Raw genomic sequence first — 18,770 nt, forward strand, 5'->3', positions numbered from 1 at the left:
CAAGATGACCTCCAAAACAACTACAACAGAAAACCAGACTAGTTTAGGTGAGGCGGTACGTGTGGCATTCTCGAAGCTTCGGACCGTCATCTCGAATATGTACATACGACACATTATCTTTTTTTCACGATCAGACGTCATGATGATGAATAAATTGTGCTGATCCTGTTCCTTGACGTAACCTCTCCCCTTCAGATGAAGCAGAATACTAGCATGTTCCTTGAGAATGTTCTCGTTAGATTTACCTTGTATCGTTTGTTTCGCTACTTTCCTCAACGATAAGCCTTATCTTGCAACATACGAGATAGGTAGATAGATAGATAGATAGATAGAGAGAGAGAGAGAGAGAGAGTCAATTACAAATGCCACCAAACCTACTCTAGCGTCATCCACACACACACACACACACACACACACACCAGGAAGTGGTTCACGCCACTGGTCACTCGACCTTGTTTACCCGCACCACCGGAGAGAGGTCAGCTTATCCTCAGGTCATGTTAGAAGCGGCTCCCTGGCTCATACAGACCAGCGAAGATTTCCCAACATTCCATTATATGATGGAACTCATACGTTGTGAAGATAACTCTGATCATGTTTACGTATATCTTTTTTTTTAGTTAAAAGACAAGTAACTCTATCCAGTGTTATATAAGCTGTTCTACCAATAAGTGAAACTTGAGGTCTAGAAGCAATAACGTCAGTGATCGGTAGCCGTCGGCAACCGCGGCGGGAGCGCCCTCCTCCTTACCTACCCCCCTCCAAGCTATGGGCGTACTGGGAACCGTCTACAAAAGCGAGGCAGGACTCACTCCAGCCCCACACTCCCCCGCTCAGTGGTCAAGGGCAAGGTAGGTCAGAGGTCAGGACCAAGCCAGATAGGTCAGAGGCCAGGATCAAGGCAGCACAAGGTAGGTCTCCTGTCGGAGAAGAGGTTGAAGGGTAGCCACAGCAGTCATATAGACCCTCTGAGTACGAAGGTATCATATACGACTCTTGAGCATTGCGGTATGTCTCTCGAGTATGATGGCGTGGCTATTATACCCAAGGGTCGTACCGCTGTGCTTAAGGGTCGTATCGTCGTGTTCAGGGGTGGAAACTTCGTGTCGAAGATGTTAATTAGTTCAGAGTTTGTTTACTGCCTCAGTATCACTGTGTGCAGCTACGCTTGACGACATAGTACCTCATGTATATAATGCAGTAACTTACCAGGAACTAATCTTCAGAGAGTCTGAAATGTCTCAATTACTTAGGAAACCAAGATTGTTCTATTCATATTCAGAAATGCATCTACAGATTCACCTACCTTGCTGCTGGTTGTAAATCGTGTATTAGAAAGCAAAATTCTAATGGTTTTTCACGGTCGGTGAAACGAGTATTCATGGTGGCTTCTATATTATATAATCAGAGAAAAGTTTCCCATTTTACTGGTTTTCAAGAAAGGCAACACAAACCTAACTACACAAATGTTTCTTAGTGCAGTGTGTATAGAAATTTTCATGCAGGGGGGGAAGGTTTTATAGCAATGGTGGGGTCATGTATATGTTGAGATTATGATCAATGACGCATCCACGGGCCGTCCAGGGCCGAGCGCATGGGTTCGAGTCCTGGTTGCGGCAGTCGGTCCACAATCAACATAGCTGTTCATCCATCCCTAGAGGTTGGTGGGTCGATATAATGGGATCCTGGCTCAGGCTAGAGCATATGTATATGTAGCGTTAATTAGACCCTCAATTACCCGAACTGTCTCAGCTAACATGAAAGAAGAATCATAACGGAAAATTTACACAAGAATAGCCTAACTCCTGCAGGGTTCTCTCTTACTCGTGACGATAACGTTTTCTATGATTTATACGGCATTAGTATGGTAATGACATAATATATAGATCTGGTATACTGTACATAACCTTCACGTAAGGTTCTTCATTCTATCGTTCTATATCCAGGCTTTAGCTACTTTGTGGGTACATAACTATATATATATCACTTACTGTCATCAGCTTACTTATGTTATGTCAGGAATGCTAACAGATGACTTTTGTTCATTTCCATAGGTCAGTAATGTAACACTTCTAATCTGGAACATTACTGACGAAAGTCTACGAATTCTCTCTCAAGGTCTCTCTTTCTTTCCCTTTCTTTCTGCTCGGTGTATGATCTTCATCCAGTCCAAAAAATGCATTAAATATTCTCGTCTGCCGACCTCCTCTTTTATCAGTCTTTCTAACTTTGGCGACAGCCACCTTACGGGTAAATCCAGTATTTATGTTTAATCAACGTGTGTGTCTCTGTGTGTGTTTGATTACACTTAATTACCTTTAATTACTTATTGCCTATTTGTACAGTACGGCGAGGGAGTTCTACTACACTCGAACTTACTCAAATGCCATACAGCTTTTGTAACTTCTAGAAATCGTCTGTATCTATGATTTCATCACAAAACACTCCACTTATCTACTTCTCTGATACTATTAAAGTACTTCTTTACATCTTTTCTGACAAGTTTTTTTGTTAATTTCTTTTTATAACGTCTGGTTGTTGTCTTTGTATATCAAGAATAACTGCTCACTGTCGACCTTGTCAAAGTGGCTTAGAAACTTGGACGTAATGTTCAAGACCCGTTATTTTCCGTTATTTTTCTCTTGACGCATGACCTCTGGCTGACATATCCTGTAACTCAGCTTTCTCATAGTTCAGGCCCAAATATATATATTGCCCTCCCACACTTGGACCTTCTCTGTCAGTTCTTTGAGTTTTTTTTTTTTGAGTGCCGTGGTCACATCTGATTTGATCTGATATCTGTTGTCAGTAACCTGGTGAACACCTTATCAACGTATGAAAATGCAACTTGACCACTGACAAGGAGATAGCTTGTCTTCTTGACAGTTTTTCTAAGGTGGTGTTCTAGCGACAGTCTAGGTATACCGTCATCTCCAAGTCCGTTTCACACATTTGTATAGCTCTTTATCTGTAAAGTTATACTCATACCAGGGCTTTCTCTCACTGGGAACCTGTTCTCATTCCTTTGTAATAGGGCTGAACTTCATCAACAATGGAGCAGCGTAGAGAAGCTTTCCAAAGTCCATTTGTGAGTTGGTAGAATCCTTGTTATTTTTCACTTTGCTTCTCTCATGACCTTAGCATCAATCCTAACACATATTCAGGCACGAGATCAGTCCCTCTGAGAGGTCCTTCTCACATATTTGAAACAGCAGTGGTCCCAACACCGGGTCCTACGGTATGCCACTGGCGACTCCAACCCATTTCGAAGAGGCTTTTCTGATATGATTCGTTTGTAAACTTCCTGTGTGATACACATGCAAAAGGCCTTTGGCAGATATATATATATATATATATATATATATATATATATATAAGGAAGACTGAAAATCTACATGCAAGTTACGACGAATCTAACAATAGATGGGTCAGGTCTAGCTAAAATTGTTTGATTGACCTTAAACGTCTGAGTGTTGCTTGCCCTTTGAAGATAAAGGTTTGAACGTTAGCTCTGGGTCAGATATTGAATGGGGTTTAAATGTTAAATTGGGTGGAGGGTTTATTGTCTCAGCTTTCAATTTTAGTTTAGATTTAAATCTTAGGTCAGGTCTAAATACTTGTTAGGGTTTGGTACAGACCCTAAGTCTGAAAAAATGCATATTAACAAATTCCAGTATACGTATGTCTAAACCTACCTCGTCGACAGTCATGTTAGCAGAGGCGTGATGATTAACAGAACTTGGGAATTACTGGACTGTTAGTGTATGATGATGTGTTTATTTATTTCAGAGGAAATCTTGAGTCACCAGGAAAGGTGGAGGAACTACCAAATAAACGCCATTTACTGGAAATTATCCAAAGTCGGCGAAGAAATGATGTTATGTTCAGGCCTGCCTCCAGGACTCGGGAACCATACACCCTTTATCAGCAGGTCAATCACATCCTCAATTATCACACTAATCTGTGTTTATCACGACTCACAATAAAGAAAAATGGATAGAGAAACTTCTTTGTTCATTTCGTAAGCAGTGTAGAGTTGGTGGTGTTTTTATCAACTTATTTGATCACAGCATCCGTGCTATGGTGACTGCTTCGTCTCGCAGGGTATGAAAGTGAGGTAGGGACCTGCGTCTAGGTGAAAGTGACCATCCTAACCCCCTGGCAGGTGCGCCTCCCTCCCTCGCTCCTGCCACCCTTCCTACGTCCGCATGCTAACCCCCATCTTACATACTTATCCCTACCTCCCTCCACCATGACCCACCACCTTTCCCCTTAAGCACCCGTGACCTGACCTCTATAACCCAACCAGGAAGCTTGATACGTCACTGCGTGCAGTCACCGAGTTCATGATGTTATGACCATCAAACTGGTAAACATCGTTACTGACCTGCTGCGATAGTTAGGAAACGAAGTTCTTAGATTGCTTTCAAAGGGGAAATTTGCCTCCTGGACCACCACTACTTACCAAACAGCTTCCCAGTGGACAATTCATCTTATGATGACTTCCTGTATCACATAGCTCCTCATTGAACGACCTCTCGCGACATCTCGCCGAAGAGCTCGCCGTACGAAAACTTCCGATTGAACGAATACATAGATATATACGTATTGTAACTATTCATGTTCATAAAGTTTTCTAAAAAGCAAGCAGCTACTTTGATGACACCCATAAGAGTGAGCGACCATTTTTGAGAAACTGTTAAGCAAGGCAACACTGGTCTCTAATCTCTCGCCTCCGAATTCGTTAGACTATGTCAGATGCACAAACCAGTACAAAAACATCTAGAATTGATCTATCAACTTGTCTGCCACCATTATTCCATTTCCAGTTCCGTACGGTATATTTTCATTTACTTGGTTTAGCTTATGCGAATTCGAATGAAGCAGTATCCATTATTGTGAGACCGAAGCAAACAGTCTCGTAGATTGGACATGATACAGCTTTATATCACCATTTACAGTATCAGTCGGGGGAAGTAAGAGTCGTCAACGTTTCATTGTACCATCGATGATAATCAGGCAAGAAATATATCCACGGCCACAAGATGACCTCCAAAACAACTACAACAGAAAACCAGACTAGTTTAGGTGAAGCGGTACGTGTGGCATTCTCGAAGCTTCGGACCGTCATCTCCAATATGTACATACGACACATTATCTTGTTTTCACGATCAGACGTCATGATGATGAATAAATTGTGCTAATCCTGTTCCTTGACGTAACCTCTCACCTTCAGATGAAGCAGAATACTAGCATGTTCCTTGAGAATGTTCTCGTTAGATTTACCTTGTATCGTTTGTTTCGCTACTTTCCTCAACGATAAGCCTTATCTTGCAACATACGAGATAGGTAGGTAGGTAGATAGATAGATAGATAGATAGATAGATAGAGAGAGAGAGAGAGAGTCAATTACAAATGCCACCAAACCTACTCTAGCGTCATCCTCACACACACACACACACACACCAGGAAGTGGTTCACGCCACTGGTCACTCGACCTTGTTTACCCGCACCACCGGAGAGAGGTCAGCTTATCCTCAGGTCATGTTAGAAGCGGCTCCCTGGCTCATACAGACCAGCGAAGATTTCCCAACACTCCATTATATGATGGAACTCATACGTTGTGAAGATAATTCTGATCATGTTTACGTATATCTTTTTTTTTCGTTAAGAGACAAGTAACTCTATCCAGTGTTATATCAACTGTTCTACCAATAAGTGAAACTTGAGGTCTAGAAGCAATAACGTCAGTGATCGGTAGCCGTCGGCAACCGCGGCGGGAGCGCCCTCCTCCTTACCTACCCCCCTCCAAGCTATGGGCGTACTGGGAACCGTCTACAAAAGCGAGGCAGGACTCACTCCAGCCCCACACTCCGCCGCTCAGTGGTCAAGGGCAAGGTAGGTCAGAGGTCAGGACCAAGCCAGATAGGTCAGAGGCCAGGATCAAGGCAGCACAAGGTAGGTCTCCTGTCGGAGAAGAGGTTGAAGGGTAGCCACAGCAGTCATATAGACCCTCTGAGTACGAAGGTATCATATACGACTCTTGAGCACTGCGGTATGTCTCTCGAGTATGATGGCGTGGCTATTATACCCAAGGGTCGTACCGCTGTGCTCAAGGGTCGTATCGTCGTGTTCAGGGGTGGAAACTTCGTGTCGAAGATGTTAATTAGTTCAGAGTTTGTTTACTGCCTCAGTATCACTGTGTGCAGCTACGCTTGACGACATAGTACCTCATGTATATAATGTAGTAACTTACCAGGAACTATTCTTGAGAAAGTACGCTTCCTGGGTGATAAGAAAGAAATAACTGAAATGTCTCAGTTACTTAGGAAACCAAGATTGTTCTATTCATATTCAGAAATGCATCTACAGATTCACCTACCTTGCTGGTGGTTGTAAATCGTGTATTAGAAAGCAAAATTCTAATTGTTTTTCACGGTCGGTGAAACGAGTATTCATGGTGGCTTCTTCTATATTATATAATCAGAGAAAAGTTTCCCATTTTACTGGCATTCAAGAAAGGCAACACAAACCTAACTACACAAATGTTTCTTAGTGCAGTGTGTATAGAAATTTTCATGCAGGGGGGGAAGGTTTTATAACAATGGTGGGGTCATGTATATGTTGAGATTATGATCAATGACGCATCCACGGGCCGTCCAGGGCCGAGCGCATGGGTTCGAGTCCTGGTTGCGGCAGTCGGTCCACAATCAACATAGCTGTTCATCCATCCCTAGAGGTTGGTTGGTCGATATAATGGGATCCTGGCTCAGGCTAGAGCATATGTATATATAGCGTTGATTAGACCCTCAATTACCCGAATTGTCTCAGCTAACATGAAAGAAGAATCATAACGGAAAATTTACACAAGAATAGCCTAACTCCTGGCAGGGTTCTCTCTTACTCGTGACGATAACGTTTTCTATGATTTATACGGCATTAGTATGGTAATGACATAATATATAGATCTGGTATACTGTACATAACCTTCACGTAAGGTTCTTCATTCTATCGTTCTATTTCCAGGCTTTAGCTACTTTGTGGGTACATAACTATATATATATATCACTTACTGTCATCAGCTCACTTATGTTATCTGTCAGGAATGCTAACAGATGACTTTTGTTCATTTCCATAGGTCAGTAATGTAACACTTCTCATCTGGAACATTACTGACGAAAGTCTACGAATTCTCTCTCAAGGTCTCTCTTTCTTTCCCTTTCTTTCTGCTCGGTGTATGATCTTCATCCAGTCCAAAAAATGCATTAAATATTCTCGTCTGCCGACCTCCTCTTTTATCAGTCTTTCTAACTTTGGCGACAGCCACCTTACGGGTAAATCCAGTATTTATGTTTAATCAACGTGTGTGTCTGTGTGTGTTTGATTACACTTAATTACCTTTAATTACTTATTGCCTATTTGTACAGTACGGCGAGGGAGTTCCACTACACTCGAACTTACTCAAATGCCATACAGCTTTTGTAACTTCTAGAAATCGTCTGTATCTATGATTTCATCACAAAACACTCCACTTATCTACTTCTCTGAAACTAGTAAAGTACTTCTTTACATCTTTTCTGACAAGTTTTTTTGTTACTTAATTTCTTTTTATGACGTCTGGTTGTTGTCTTTGCATATCAAGAATAACTGCTCACTGTCGACCTTGTCAAAGTGGCTTAGAAACTTGGACGTAAGGTTCAAGACCCGTTATTTTTCTCTTGACGCATGACCTCTGGCTGACATATCCTGTAACTCAGCTTTCTCATAGTTGAGGCCCAAATATATATATTGCCCTCCCACACTTGGACCTTCTCTGTCAGTTCTTTGAGGTTTTTTTTTTTTTTTTTTGAAGTGCCATGGTCACATCTGATTTGATCTGATATCTGTTGTCAGTAACCTGGTGAACACCTTATCAACGTATGAAAATGCAACTTGACCACTGACAAGGAGATAGCTTGTCTTCTTGACAGTTTTTCTAAGGTGGTGTTCTAGCGACAGTCTAGGTATACTGTCATCTCCAAGTCCGTTTCACACATTTGTATAGCTCTTTATCTGTAAAGTTATACTCATACCAGGGCTTTCTCTCACTGGGAACCTGTTCTCATTCCTTTGTGATAGGGCTGAACTTTATCAACAATGGAGCAGCGTAGAGAAGCTTTCCAAAGTCCATTTGTGAGTTGGTAGAATCCTTGTTATTTTTCACTTTGCTTCTCTCATGACCTAAGCATCAATCCTAACACATTCAGGCACGAGATCAGTCCCTCTGAGAGGTCCTTCTCACATATTAGAAACAGCAGTGGTTCCCAACACCGGGTCCTACGGTATGCCACTGACGACTCCAACCTATTTCGAAGAGGCTTTTCTGATATGATTCGTTTATCAACTTCCTGTGTGATACACATGCAAAAGGCCTTTGACAATTCAGACTCTCTCAGTCCATAGAAGCCTTATATATATATATATATATATATATATATATATATATATATATATATATATATACACGAGCTCCCTGCAGATCACACTCATCAAAGGTACTGGTCTGTAGTTCAGTACGAATTCGTTTATAAAAGAATGGAACTACATGGGCGTCTTTCTCTTTTCTACTCACCCAGCACTCCGCCCTCTACCAGCGATCTCGTGAACAATATTTCAGGCAGTCTGCCAAGTGTTTCTGCACACTGCTTTAGCATAGACGGATAGGTTTCATGAGGATCATGTGTCTTACATGGATCAAAACCCCTTTGTAGTCTAAATATGCCACTTCCATCATTTCATTGCTTTGCTTTTCCAATTGCTCCTCTTCATCCCGACTCGTTTGTGTTGGGATATAGCTTCCACTGTGGATACACTTTTGAAAACACCATTCAGTTCCTTACATATTTTCTCGTCGTCTTCTGCAGTTCTTCTCATTGGATACATTAGCTGCTGTATAGCCGACTGTCTATTCTTGATGAATAATGACACATGGAATAATTATGTATGGTTCCCCGTCTTGTTCTCAAAATACAGATTTCTTCTGATATATAAATGTGTGTGCGTGTGTGCGTGTATGTGTGTTTGTGTGTGTGTGTGTTACTCACTAATCTGTGTGAGATCGACCATTTCAGATGCGTGTGCAGCAGGTACTGCTCGTGACAGCGGTGGCGGCGATGTTGGTGTGCCCCTCCGCCGCCCTCCTCGACCTCTTGATAAAGAAGAAGCTGGCCCAGTCCTACGGCACGAGAGGCTCCCACAGTAAGCCCGGGTACGGGAACCACAACACCTACCACAACGCTGGCATGTACCACAGCAGCTCGACCACCTCCGGCGGCGGAGGCGCGGCTGGAGGTGGACACGGCGGTGCCGGAGGCGGTGTCCACGGAAGCAGCGGGGGTGGATTTAATATCGGCAGTGGAGGTAGTGGAGCTGGCGTTGCCGGGAGTGGAAGTGGTGGGTTCGTCATCCGAACGGGGAATGGGAGTGGAGCTGGGAACATCAACAGTGGAGGGAGCGGTGGATTTAGTATCGTCACCACGAGTGGAGGCGGATACAATACCGTCGGAAGTGGAAGCGCGGGGTCTGGTGGGACTAACAACGGTGGAGGTGGCTCGCTTTTCGATGCCGGGATTGGAGGTGGATCTGGAGCGAGCTCCGGTGTTACCACGGGAAGTGGAAGTGGTTTTGGAATCAGCACTGCAGGTGGATCTGGCGTTCATACCGGAGGTGGAAGTGGCGTGGGCGTCACTGATGGAGGCGGAAGTGGATTCAATTTAACTACCGGGAATGGAAGTGGATTCGGCGGAAATGTCGGAAGTGGATTGGGTGGCATCACCGGAAGTGGCATTATATTGGGCGACAGCACCGGAAGTGGAAGTGGATTCGGAGGCAATGTCGGAAGTGGAGTGGGAGTGAGTCCCGGAAGTGGAAGCGGATTGGGCAGCAGCACCGGAAGTGGAGGTGGATTGGGTGGTAGTACTGGAAGTGGAGGAGGGGTGGCGACGACAGGCCCCGGGGGACCAGCCAACACGGGTGGTAGCGGCAGCAGCAGCGGTGGCGGTGGCGGTGGTGCAATCCTTTCGGACTGTCACGCCGTGACGCGGCCGGTGTTCACGGAGGTGACGCAGACGCAGTTCACCACCGAGTACGTCACAGTCCCTCAGCCGTTTACCAATCTGGTCGTGAGCACCATCACCCGCCACAAGACCCTGCTGGTGAGCTCCATCGTCCACACCACCCACGTCCATCCCGTCCAGACTGGCTACTGCCCCAGCACCAGGGTCGTGTACACCACCGGCACCGTGACGCAGGGCAAGCTGGTGACGGTCACGCGACCCGTGACGGAGACCAGCGTCGTGCTGGACACCACAACGGTCACCAGGACCCTCACACAGACCAAGCTGTCCACTGTGGTCCACACCATCACCAGGCAGAAGAAAGAGACCGTCACCAGCACGTACTTCACCACGCTGGTCTCCACCGCTCGCCGATACCACACCAGGACCGTCACCACCAATTATGACGTCCTGACCCATACTGTGAGTACCGTGCCTTACCTATACATAACAAGGCACGAATAGAGTAACACGGTATGCATGATGACCGCTTGCTGGTGGCCGAAAGGAACTGCTCCTACGTAAGGGGAATCTCTGGTAATCTAGTTTCACACAAGCGTTTTGCCTTCCTCTAACATTGCTTCTCCGAGATGGCTGAGTGGGTATCATCTTCTACCTACTGGAATAATGACTCCTATCCCATCTTCAGCATGTGTTAGCTGATGTCCGCACACACCCTCCTGGTTTCTCGCTTTACACTACTAACCCCAGCCTTTGTTAGCTTGTGCTTGAGAACCATCGCTACCCTTCCATAATGTAGTAGCCATCCGTGTCCGTGGCATATGGTAACTTTTGTGCCACTTAGTTCCTTGACCTGCCACTTAAACTCTTGTCTGCTCCTTCAAGTGGGTCTTGTCGACGCGTTCGTGATCGATGACCTCCCCTACATCTCTCCGTCAGGTGGTGTCCCTTCCGCATACCACAGTGGTGACGACGACCGAGTTGGTCTGGAACCCCGTTATCGTCTCCTACACCAAGACCAAGACGGCCTACAGGACGGTGTGGAAGTCGTGTGGCGGATACTGAAGAAGGTGTCGACGACGGTGGCACCGCCCAGCACTTCCTGCAGGCGGGGGAAGCCGGTGAGTCTTGTCACTCTGATGTCTTTTTCTTTTTGATATTCACCAGACGAGGCAGTGAAGTCTGAGTCCTTATTCACTTTGCATTATTCTGATCCTCATTTCTACATATTCATGATGCTAAATTCTCACCTTGCCAGTGTCCCTTCAGTCGGGATAGCTAGCGAAGCGGAAAACAGAGGATAGACTGTACCTATAATATCAATTGTAAAGATATAATCAATTGTGGAAATATTCTATCCAAGTGAATATTGGACAGAATATTCTACCTATCTCCAAGCTGCTGTGGGCGACTTACGGATCGTAGGAATCATGAATGTGAACCCAAGTAAAACAGTAAGACTTAAAAAAGTAAAATTACAACAGATGCGTCTTCTAGGGACCATGAAAATACTATGGTTAAGAGAACGTATATGAAGTAACGATTTACGTTCACGATTAGGAAGACGGAGGATGTTACAAATGCCTTGCTGGGTAAACTCTCTTCACCGGTGGTAACAAACTAAGAGGAAAATAAAGGTTATGAGATAAAGGTACAGAATCTAGTGATCTTGAATATCTCGTATCTTCTCCACAGGCATGACTCAAGGCTTGGCGGCTCCGTCGCTCGTGTCTGTTCCTCCCGACGCCTCAGGACATCGTCTGGTATCCCCTCAGTCCTCTCCAGACACTCCTAAACGAACTGTCTCTCACTCACTCCAGCAGACATACAGGAGGAGGAGGTGGGCGTGGCCAGTCCCTTTAGCTCTGACCTCCGTTTTCTTTAGTATGATATTTCTCGCACGCTGATCAATCCTAGGTGCTCTGAAAATATAATTTCCTCTCTCTATTTGTTATGCTTTGGTACCTTATGTCATATTCTATGTTCATTTCGTGTCGTGTCATCTATGTGTCACGTCATATATCAGGTGTTCTATATCACGAAGTGCTTCATCATATTTTGCTGTATTATGCTGTGTCATGTGTTCCAATTCTTATGCCATACTGTGATCTGTATCCTGTCATGCTGTATCATGTTACATATTTCAAATAACGTGTTACGCGTATATTGTCATGTTATGTCATGAGTTACTTGTGGCACATCATATGTTTTGGGACGTGTCATGTATTATGTCATGTGTTGCCTCCTTCCAGCGACCAAACTTGTGAGGCATCATCTAATTTTGGCCTAACATGTGACTGTATTTGAATGCGAGTCTAATATTGACAATTTGCCTCCATTTTCAACTCTCCTAAGGTGTGTGTGTGTGTGTGTGTGTGTGTGTGTGTGTGTGTGTGTGTGTGAGGACCTACAGCAGAGTGTTGATCCTCCTCCTACTGTAGAAGTTGGGGTTGACATCATCGATCTCCGTGTGGCGCTTCCTGCAGAACCTGATCATATCTGTCGATATTCGTATGTCTACTGGTAAACGCTGTCCTAGTGTCTATTTCTTTTTTTTTTATATACTATAATCCTGTGCAACTTGTGAATACTGTAGAATAAAAAATAAGTGGTCAAAAAGTGAGGACAGTTTATGAATGAGGAGATGAATCATTTTCATACCCTATTTACATATCTGTAAGCGGATACTATATATCGTCATCAGCTGTGTTTACACACGCAGTGAAGCTTTTAAACACAAATCATGAACAAGAATTTACAGTTGGTCGTGGTCTGACCTTCCCACATCCGACCTGCGGTGGTTTTAACTTGTCATCCTGCCAGGCATATGTACACAGGAGTAATAGTTTATATGGGAAAGGTGATATTCAGTTAACTGCGACAGAAAACACTGGCTACAGCAGTAACTGAAGGATATACCGTAGTTGGATGTGGGTAGGAAGAGGGCGTGGCGATTGCATTGCCTAGACCAATCAGGACATCAGGGGATTTCAGGGTCATATGAAAAAAAATAAGTTTCTAGTGTCAATCAAAATACGAACAAAAAAAACCAATGATAAATGAAAATTAAGAAAAGAATTTCTCAATTGTTTTACATAACCGTTTTTCCCCTGATTTTACTGCTCAAATGTAACACACTGAGAAATATAGGCATGGCTAGTTCTAAAGATGCTGAATTCTGATTCATAGTCACACAAGAACTGTCTCGTATTTCACAGTTATGGACAGTTAAGAGGTTCTGTTGTGTATCCTCGGAGACTCTTCATCAAAAACGAGAGAAACAGAAAACGCGAATGTCTGCAAGGAAAATATATCACACAAGAAAGATGGTGGTGGCCTTTGTGTGGGAGAAGGTGAAAGTAAAGTTGGCGTCTAGGGTATGGCTGAAGGCTACCTGCAGATAAGCCAGACTTATTAGTCATATTTTGAAGCTCTTGAGCACGTTGGTCCGACCCTTGAGCACAACGGTGCAGCCCTTGAGCACAACGGTACGACCCTTGAGCACAACGGTACGACCCTTGAGCACAACGGTACGACCCCTGAGCATGACGGTGCGACCCTTGAGCACAACGGTACGACCCTTGAGCACAACGGTACGACCCTTGAGCATGAAGGCGCGACCCTTGAGCACAACGGTACGACCCTTGAGCATGACGGTACGACCGTTGAGCATAACGGTCCAAAAACTTGAGCACGACAGGCGCGACCCTTGAACCCGACGGTATGATAGCCAAGCCTATGACCTGACCCTCTAAGATCAGGTCTAAGGTCACCCAATGATACCCAAGGGTCGTACCGCCGTCCTCTACGGTCGTGTCATCTTTGGCAGTGTTGTCAGAATGATATAAATCCCCTGACCTCACTAGAACACCATAAAGGGGTGAAAAATCACCACAGAAAACTCTTAAAAGGTTGGGCTTAAAGGCTTCAACTTGTCCACCCCTCTGCTGCATTCCAGTTATCAGTCATAATCAAATATTGCTCACCAGAGTTCCAAACACCAATGTATTATCTACTGAGCAAAAATCTTGGTGTAGTGTCTCGATAAAATGTGTTCCAAAGGCTCATAAATGAGTTAGACGATTTCAAGAAACAATAAAAATGGTCGTTTATGAGGAAGGAAACTTGGCTTCAGTGATACTGTAGGGTTTGTGGCACAACACAAGGAATTGAGTAAACTTGAGGAGATGTAGAAGACCTCTCACGTGCTACAAGGCTTCGATTAGATGAATCCCTGAAGCCCCTCTTTGAATCACTAAGGGTTCGAATCATTGCTCACCTGAGACTTACCTGGAGCACACCTGAAACTTAACCGAGGCTCGAATGAAACTTGGCTGAGGCTCACCTGAGACATTAACTCCGAATTTCCTCCTGTCATGCACACATTCCCAAACTCAGAACCCAGCTTCTGCAGTTTCTTCATCGAATCTGCTACCAGAGCCGTGTCATCAGCAAACAGCAACTGATTTCTCTCACAGGATCCTCTCCTACCTGAAACAGACTACAGACCAATATGAGACACTCGTCCTTACCTCTCTCATCACCACATTCATAAACAAATGAAACAGCTAGGATGACACTACACACACCCCTGCCGCACATCCGCTTTTACTTGGAACCTCTTACCCTTCTCTCTTTCTACTTGCACACACACCTTACTCTGTCAATAAAAGCTCCTCACTGCTACTAATAGCGTAGCTCCCATACCATATATTGGTATCTCTTTCCGCAAAGCACCTCTGTCAACCTTATCATACGCTCTCTCCAAATCTAGATATGCCACATAAAAATCCATCCGTTTCTTTTACTATTTCTCAAACAGTTTCTTGAGAAGCAACACCTGATTCGCACATCTTATACCGTTACTGAAGCCACAGTGTTCTTCCTCAGTCTGATGCCTTATGCATCCCCCTCAGCTTTCCCTTATATCTCGCCAGGTAACACTCAACAGCTCTAAACCTTTCTGGTTCGAACGTTCACTGTCGTGAATTCGCATTAATGATTATTCGAACGCAACAAATTCTAATGATCCGTCTCAAAGGATAATCTCATTGTGGAACTCACGCATCCGCGAAAAGAGGAAATAGAAGAATTATCATTCTCTGGACAGAACACTCGCTACTAGCCACTAGCAGCCAATGTGGAAAAGGGAGATCCCATTTTCTCCCCCTTTCGATCGTACATCATGCTAATGGGAGCCAAATGAGTTCCTCACGGTCGTAAACACTGAAAGTGGAGGAGAACTCAACATCTTAGAGGATTTACGACGTCATCCGTAGGACCATCATGGGTTTATTGAAGTTCGGGAGATGATGTTGGGGGGGTACGAAAGGTGTGGCCAGGTAATGTTAGTGCGGGAGACCAAGCGGGGTCTTATATGGTGATGAGGTCGGGGGATGGGAGAGGGGATGCTCTTGTGTTGGCTACACTTCGTGGAGAGAGAGAGAGAGAGAGAGAGAGAGAGAGAGAGAGAGAGAGAGAGAGAGAGAGAGAGAGCATTCACTGGGGTACGTGGGAAAGACATAACAAAGGGCCTGTTAGAGCATGTCTAGATTATCTACGTTATCTATTCTAGAAACTAAATCTCTGTCTTCCTATATCAAATGGCGGCTGATGTAAAGATAGAAAATAGAGAAAGCTCCGTTCACTCCCTCTGGCAACAACAGCCAATAGGGGAAAGAATGAAAGAAACACCATGCACGGATGAAGTAAGCCTGCCTGGAATTTAAGACGATAGAATGAAAGGGAAATCCTACTGTAAATCCCTAATGCATTGTCCCACACTCTGCTGCATCTCAATATGTTCTTAGGATCTGGAATGCGGTGAAGAAAAAGAATTAATGTGAATGTTTAATTTTGCTGTCTTCATCCATTTGTCCGACTGGTTTTGGAAGGCTATATAGACGTAAATTTACATTTGTAACATCTGACGGTAACTTATTCTTGTGTTCAATGCATCTTATTGCAAATAAACTTTTCCCCACTTCAGTATTACATCTTTAAGCTTTAAGTTTCAGTCTATTTCCGGTTACTGTATCATATTTCAAACAGATTTTTGAGATCTACATTGTCGAATTCATTCAAAATTTCGAAAACTTGTATTTGGTAACCGCGAAGTCTTCGCTTCTTGAAAGTGATTTTTAGCTTTATAGTCTCACTTTATACGCGAAGGGTTTTCAGAGATGGAATCAGCTTTGCCGCTATTCTATGTACTTGTTTTAGTTCTCACTCATCTTTCCTGCAGCTGAGTGACCAAGTGTTTCTTTGTGTCTTGTTGTCGATGTTCCTAGGCATGGCGCCTGACATCCTGTATTCTTTTTCACTTCCTCCTAGACACTGCATGAGAAAGTCTGGCCAGGTGCTACAGACAGGCGCAGTACGAGAGTGCCAGGCCCGGTGCTAGCCAATAGCACTGCCCGATGGAGACTGGCTGAGTGTTTGGACTTAGCACTGCACGAACGAGAGAGGCTGGACAGGTGCTAGTAATTAGCACTGGACGACAGGGGCCAGCCAGGTGTCAGGGATCAGCACTGTACGAGAGGGTCTGGCCAGGTGCTAGTAATAAGCACTGGACGGAGAGAGGCTGGACAGGTGCTGGTAATTAGCGCTGTACGAGAGAGCCAAGCCATATGCTAATAATTAGCACTGTGCGTGAGAGAGCCTAGCCATATGCTAGTAATTAGCACTATGAAAGAGCCTGGGTAGGTGCTGGTAATTAGCACTTGCTTGTGCATCTCCTGCAACCCAGACAATTTTCAGGATACGTGAAAAAATATGATATAAGAATCTAAGCTCAAGAAGGGATGGGAAAACTTCTCTCATTATGAAATATTAATAGCCTTCACCCGAGATCTCATTTTCTTTCTAAAATAAGCGAGCGCGCGCGCGCGCACACACACACACACACACACCAGTGGGAGACAGGTTGGGTAGAGATGTCTGAAAATGTTGAGAGGTAAGGATGGACAGGCTCCTATACATACAAACGTATACCCTCAGTACCCTATAAGTATAGGGATTATATTCGAACTCAAGATATAACAGGTAGCATTTTTTCTCTCCTCGGGTATGAGCACACACTGACATCATGAAGTAGAAACTCATTATAACTGGATATTGAACGAGGTGAGGGGCCCTGGGTCAGAAAGGAAGCCAGTATGCAGATGAAAACCACACGGTCGATTGTTGTAACCTCTCGATGTCGTGGAGAGAGAGAGAGAGAGAGAGAGAGAGAGAGAGAGAGAGAGAGAGAGAGACTCAGAGCGAGTCAACTATGGGGCGTGAGGTTGTTTTCCATCTGAGATACCCGAAGAGAGATTGTTCGTCCTCTTCTCCCAGACATCGAGACCGTCTGACTCCTGCAGGTACATACACGTCGTCCCTTGATCTGTTTCACTCCTTCTTATTACCGTTGGGTCAAACCTCGACTCGAACGATCGAGTCGAAACGTATCATTCAGTAAGATTACGGCAAGGAAGCCCACCAGCGGTTGGGGTCGGTTGGTGCTCCTGCGGCTATATCATTGGCTGAAGAGATGTATTGGGGGGGTTCTAATTTTCATATCCGACCCTTGACTCTTAAAAGAGATATTGGAGGAGGCGTAGACCATTATCTACGGTGGGAGGTTCCCAATGTTATGATCAAAGCTGCCTCGGATGAAAGGGGGAGTTGATGGGTGTTGTTGAAGGCTGTTGGGAGACCTGGGAAGACGTAGGGAAAAGACCTTGGGAGACGTTGGAAGGAGACCTGGTGAGGCGTAGAAAGAAGACCTGGGGAGACGTAGGGAGATGACCTGGGGAGACGTATGGAGAAGACCTGAGGAAATGTGGGGAGGAGGCCTGGGAAGACGTAGAGAGAAGACCTAGGGAGACAGAGAGTAGACCTGGGGAGACGAAGGGAGATGACCTGGGGGGACGTATGGAGAAGACCTGAGGAAATGTGGGGAGGAGGCCTGGGGAGACGTAGAGAGAAGACCTGGGGAGACATAGGGAGAAGACCTAGGGAGACGTAGGGAGAAGACCTAGGGAGACGTTGGGAGGAGACCTGGGGAGACATAGGGAGAAGACCTAGGGAGACATAGGGAGAAGACCTAGGGAGACATAGGGAGAAGACCTGGGGAGACGTAGGGAGGAGACCTGGGTATTTTTGAGGGTTTATAAGGAACTTTTTATGGTGTTGCAGATTGCAGAGACGTACACGAAACTGATAAATGTTGTTAGGGTTTTAAGGAACTGGTCCAAGGTTTGTGGAGACTGTGAGGGTCAGGTTATGGTTGCGAGTGAATGGTGGTCGTCGTTACTGCTGCGAACTCTTTAGCGGATGGAAGGCACGAACGACTACTGGTAAATGGAAGAAGGAAAAGGTTGGATTCAAAGAGATGAAAAATAATTAAGATAAGGGCAGAGGAGGAAGGAAGGAGGAGGTGAAGTATGAGGAAAGAAGGGGAAGGTAGGTGGGGAGAAGAAAACTGATGGGCAATCGAGTGGAAAGCAAGCACAGGGAAGAGAGAGAGAGAGAGAGAGAGAGAGAGAGAGAGAGAGAGAGAGAGAGAGAGAGAGAGAGAGAGAGAGAGAGACCATCCAGCATCATGGAATATAATCTGGCGAGAGGTTAGCTTACGAGGGCCGCCCTTAGAGGCTGGATACAGACCTTGTTAGGAAGATATTCCAGGTAAGCCTCCTGCCTTCCTTATATAAGAAGCTGTGAGACTTATGG

The 18,770-nt window shown here is 44.8% G+C and overlaps 1 protein-coding gene across 3 annotated transcripts; it reads left to right on the forward strand.

Annotated features, from left to right (window-relative positions):
- Positions 1 to 722: 722 nt before the first annotated feature.
- On the forward strand, positions 723 to 12,676 carry LOC139746707 (uncharacterized). 3 transcript variants are annotated; one of them, XM_071658380.1, is made up of 4 exons: positions 723 to 851; positions 9,111 to 10,517; positions 10,995 to 11,176; positions 11,751 to 12,676. In XM_071658380.1, exons 2-3 carry the CDS (start codon positions 9,111 to 9,113, stop codon positions 11,118 to 11,120), a joined length of 1,533 nt encoding a protein of 510 aa, XP_071514481.1. In that variant the 5' UTR covers positions 723 to 851; the 3' UTR covers positions 11,121 to 11,176; positions 11,751 to 12,676. The 3 variants fall into 3 exon arrangements, with proteins under 3 accessions (XP_071514481.1, XP_071514315.1, XP_071514396.1); XM_071658214.1 differs by lacking the exon at positions 723 to 851 and adding an exon at positions 5,746 to 5,898; XM_071658295.1 differs by lacking the exon at positions 723 to 851 and adding an exon at positions 5,762 to 5,958.
- The last annotated feature ends 6,094 nt before the right edge of the window (positions 12,677 to 18,770 follow it).

Source organism: Panulirus ornatus, chromosome 1 (assembly GCF_036320965.1).
Source record: "Panulirus ornatus isolate Po-2019 chromosome 1, ASM3632096v1, whole genome shotgun sequence".
In the NCBI taxonomy this organism is placed as follows: domain Eukaryota; kingdom Metazoa; phylum Arthropoda; class Malacostraca; order Decapoda; family Palinuridae; genus Panulirus; species Panulirus ornatus.

Excerpts from the sequence above, each read along its gene's own strand:
- LOC139746707 (XM_071658380.1), top strand. The coding sequence starts at position 9,111 with ATGCGTGTGCAGCAGGTACTGCTCGTGACAGCGGTGGCGGCGATGTTG. Across the intron at positions 10,518-10,994 it reads ATGACGTCCTGACCCATACT|GTGGTGTCCCTTCCGCATAC; the intron begins GTGAGTACCGTG and ends TCTCTCCGTCAG.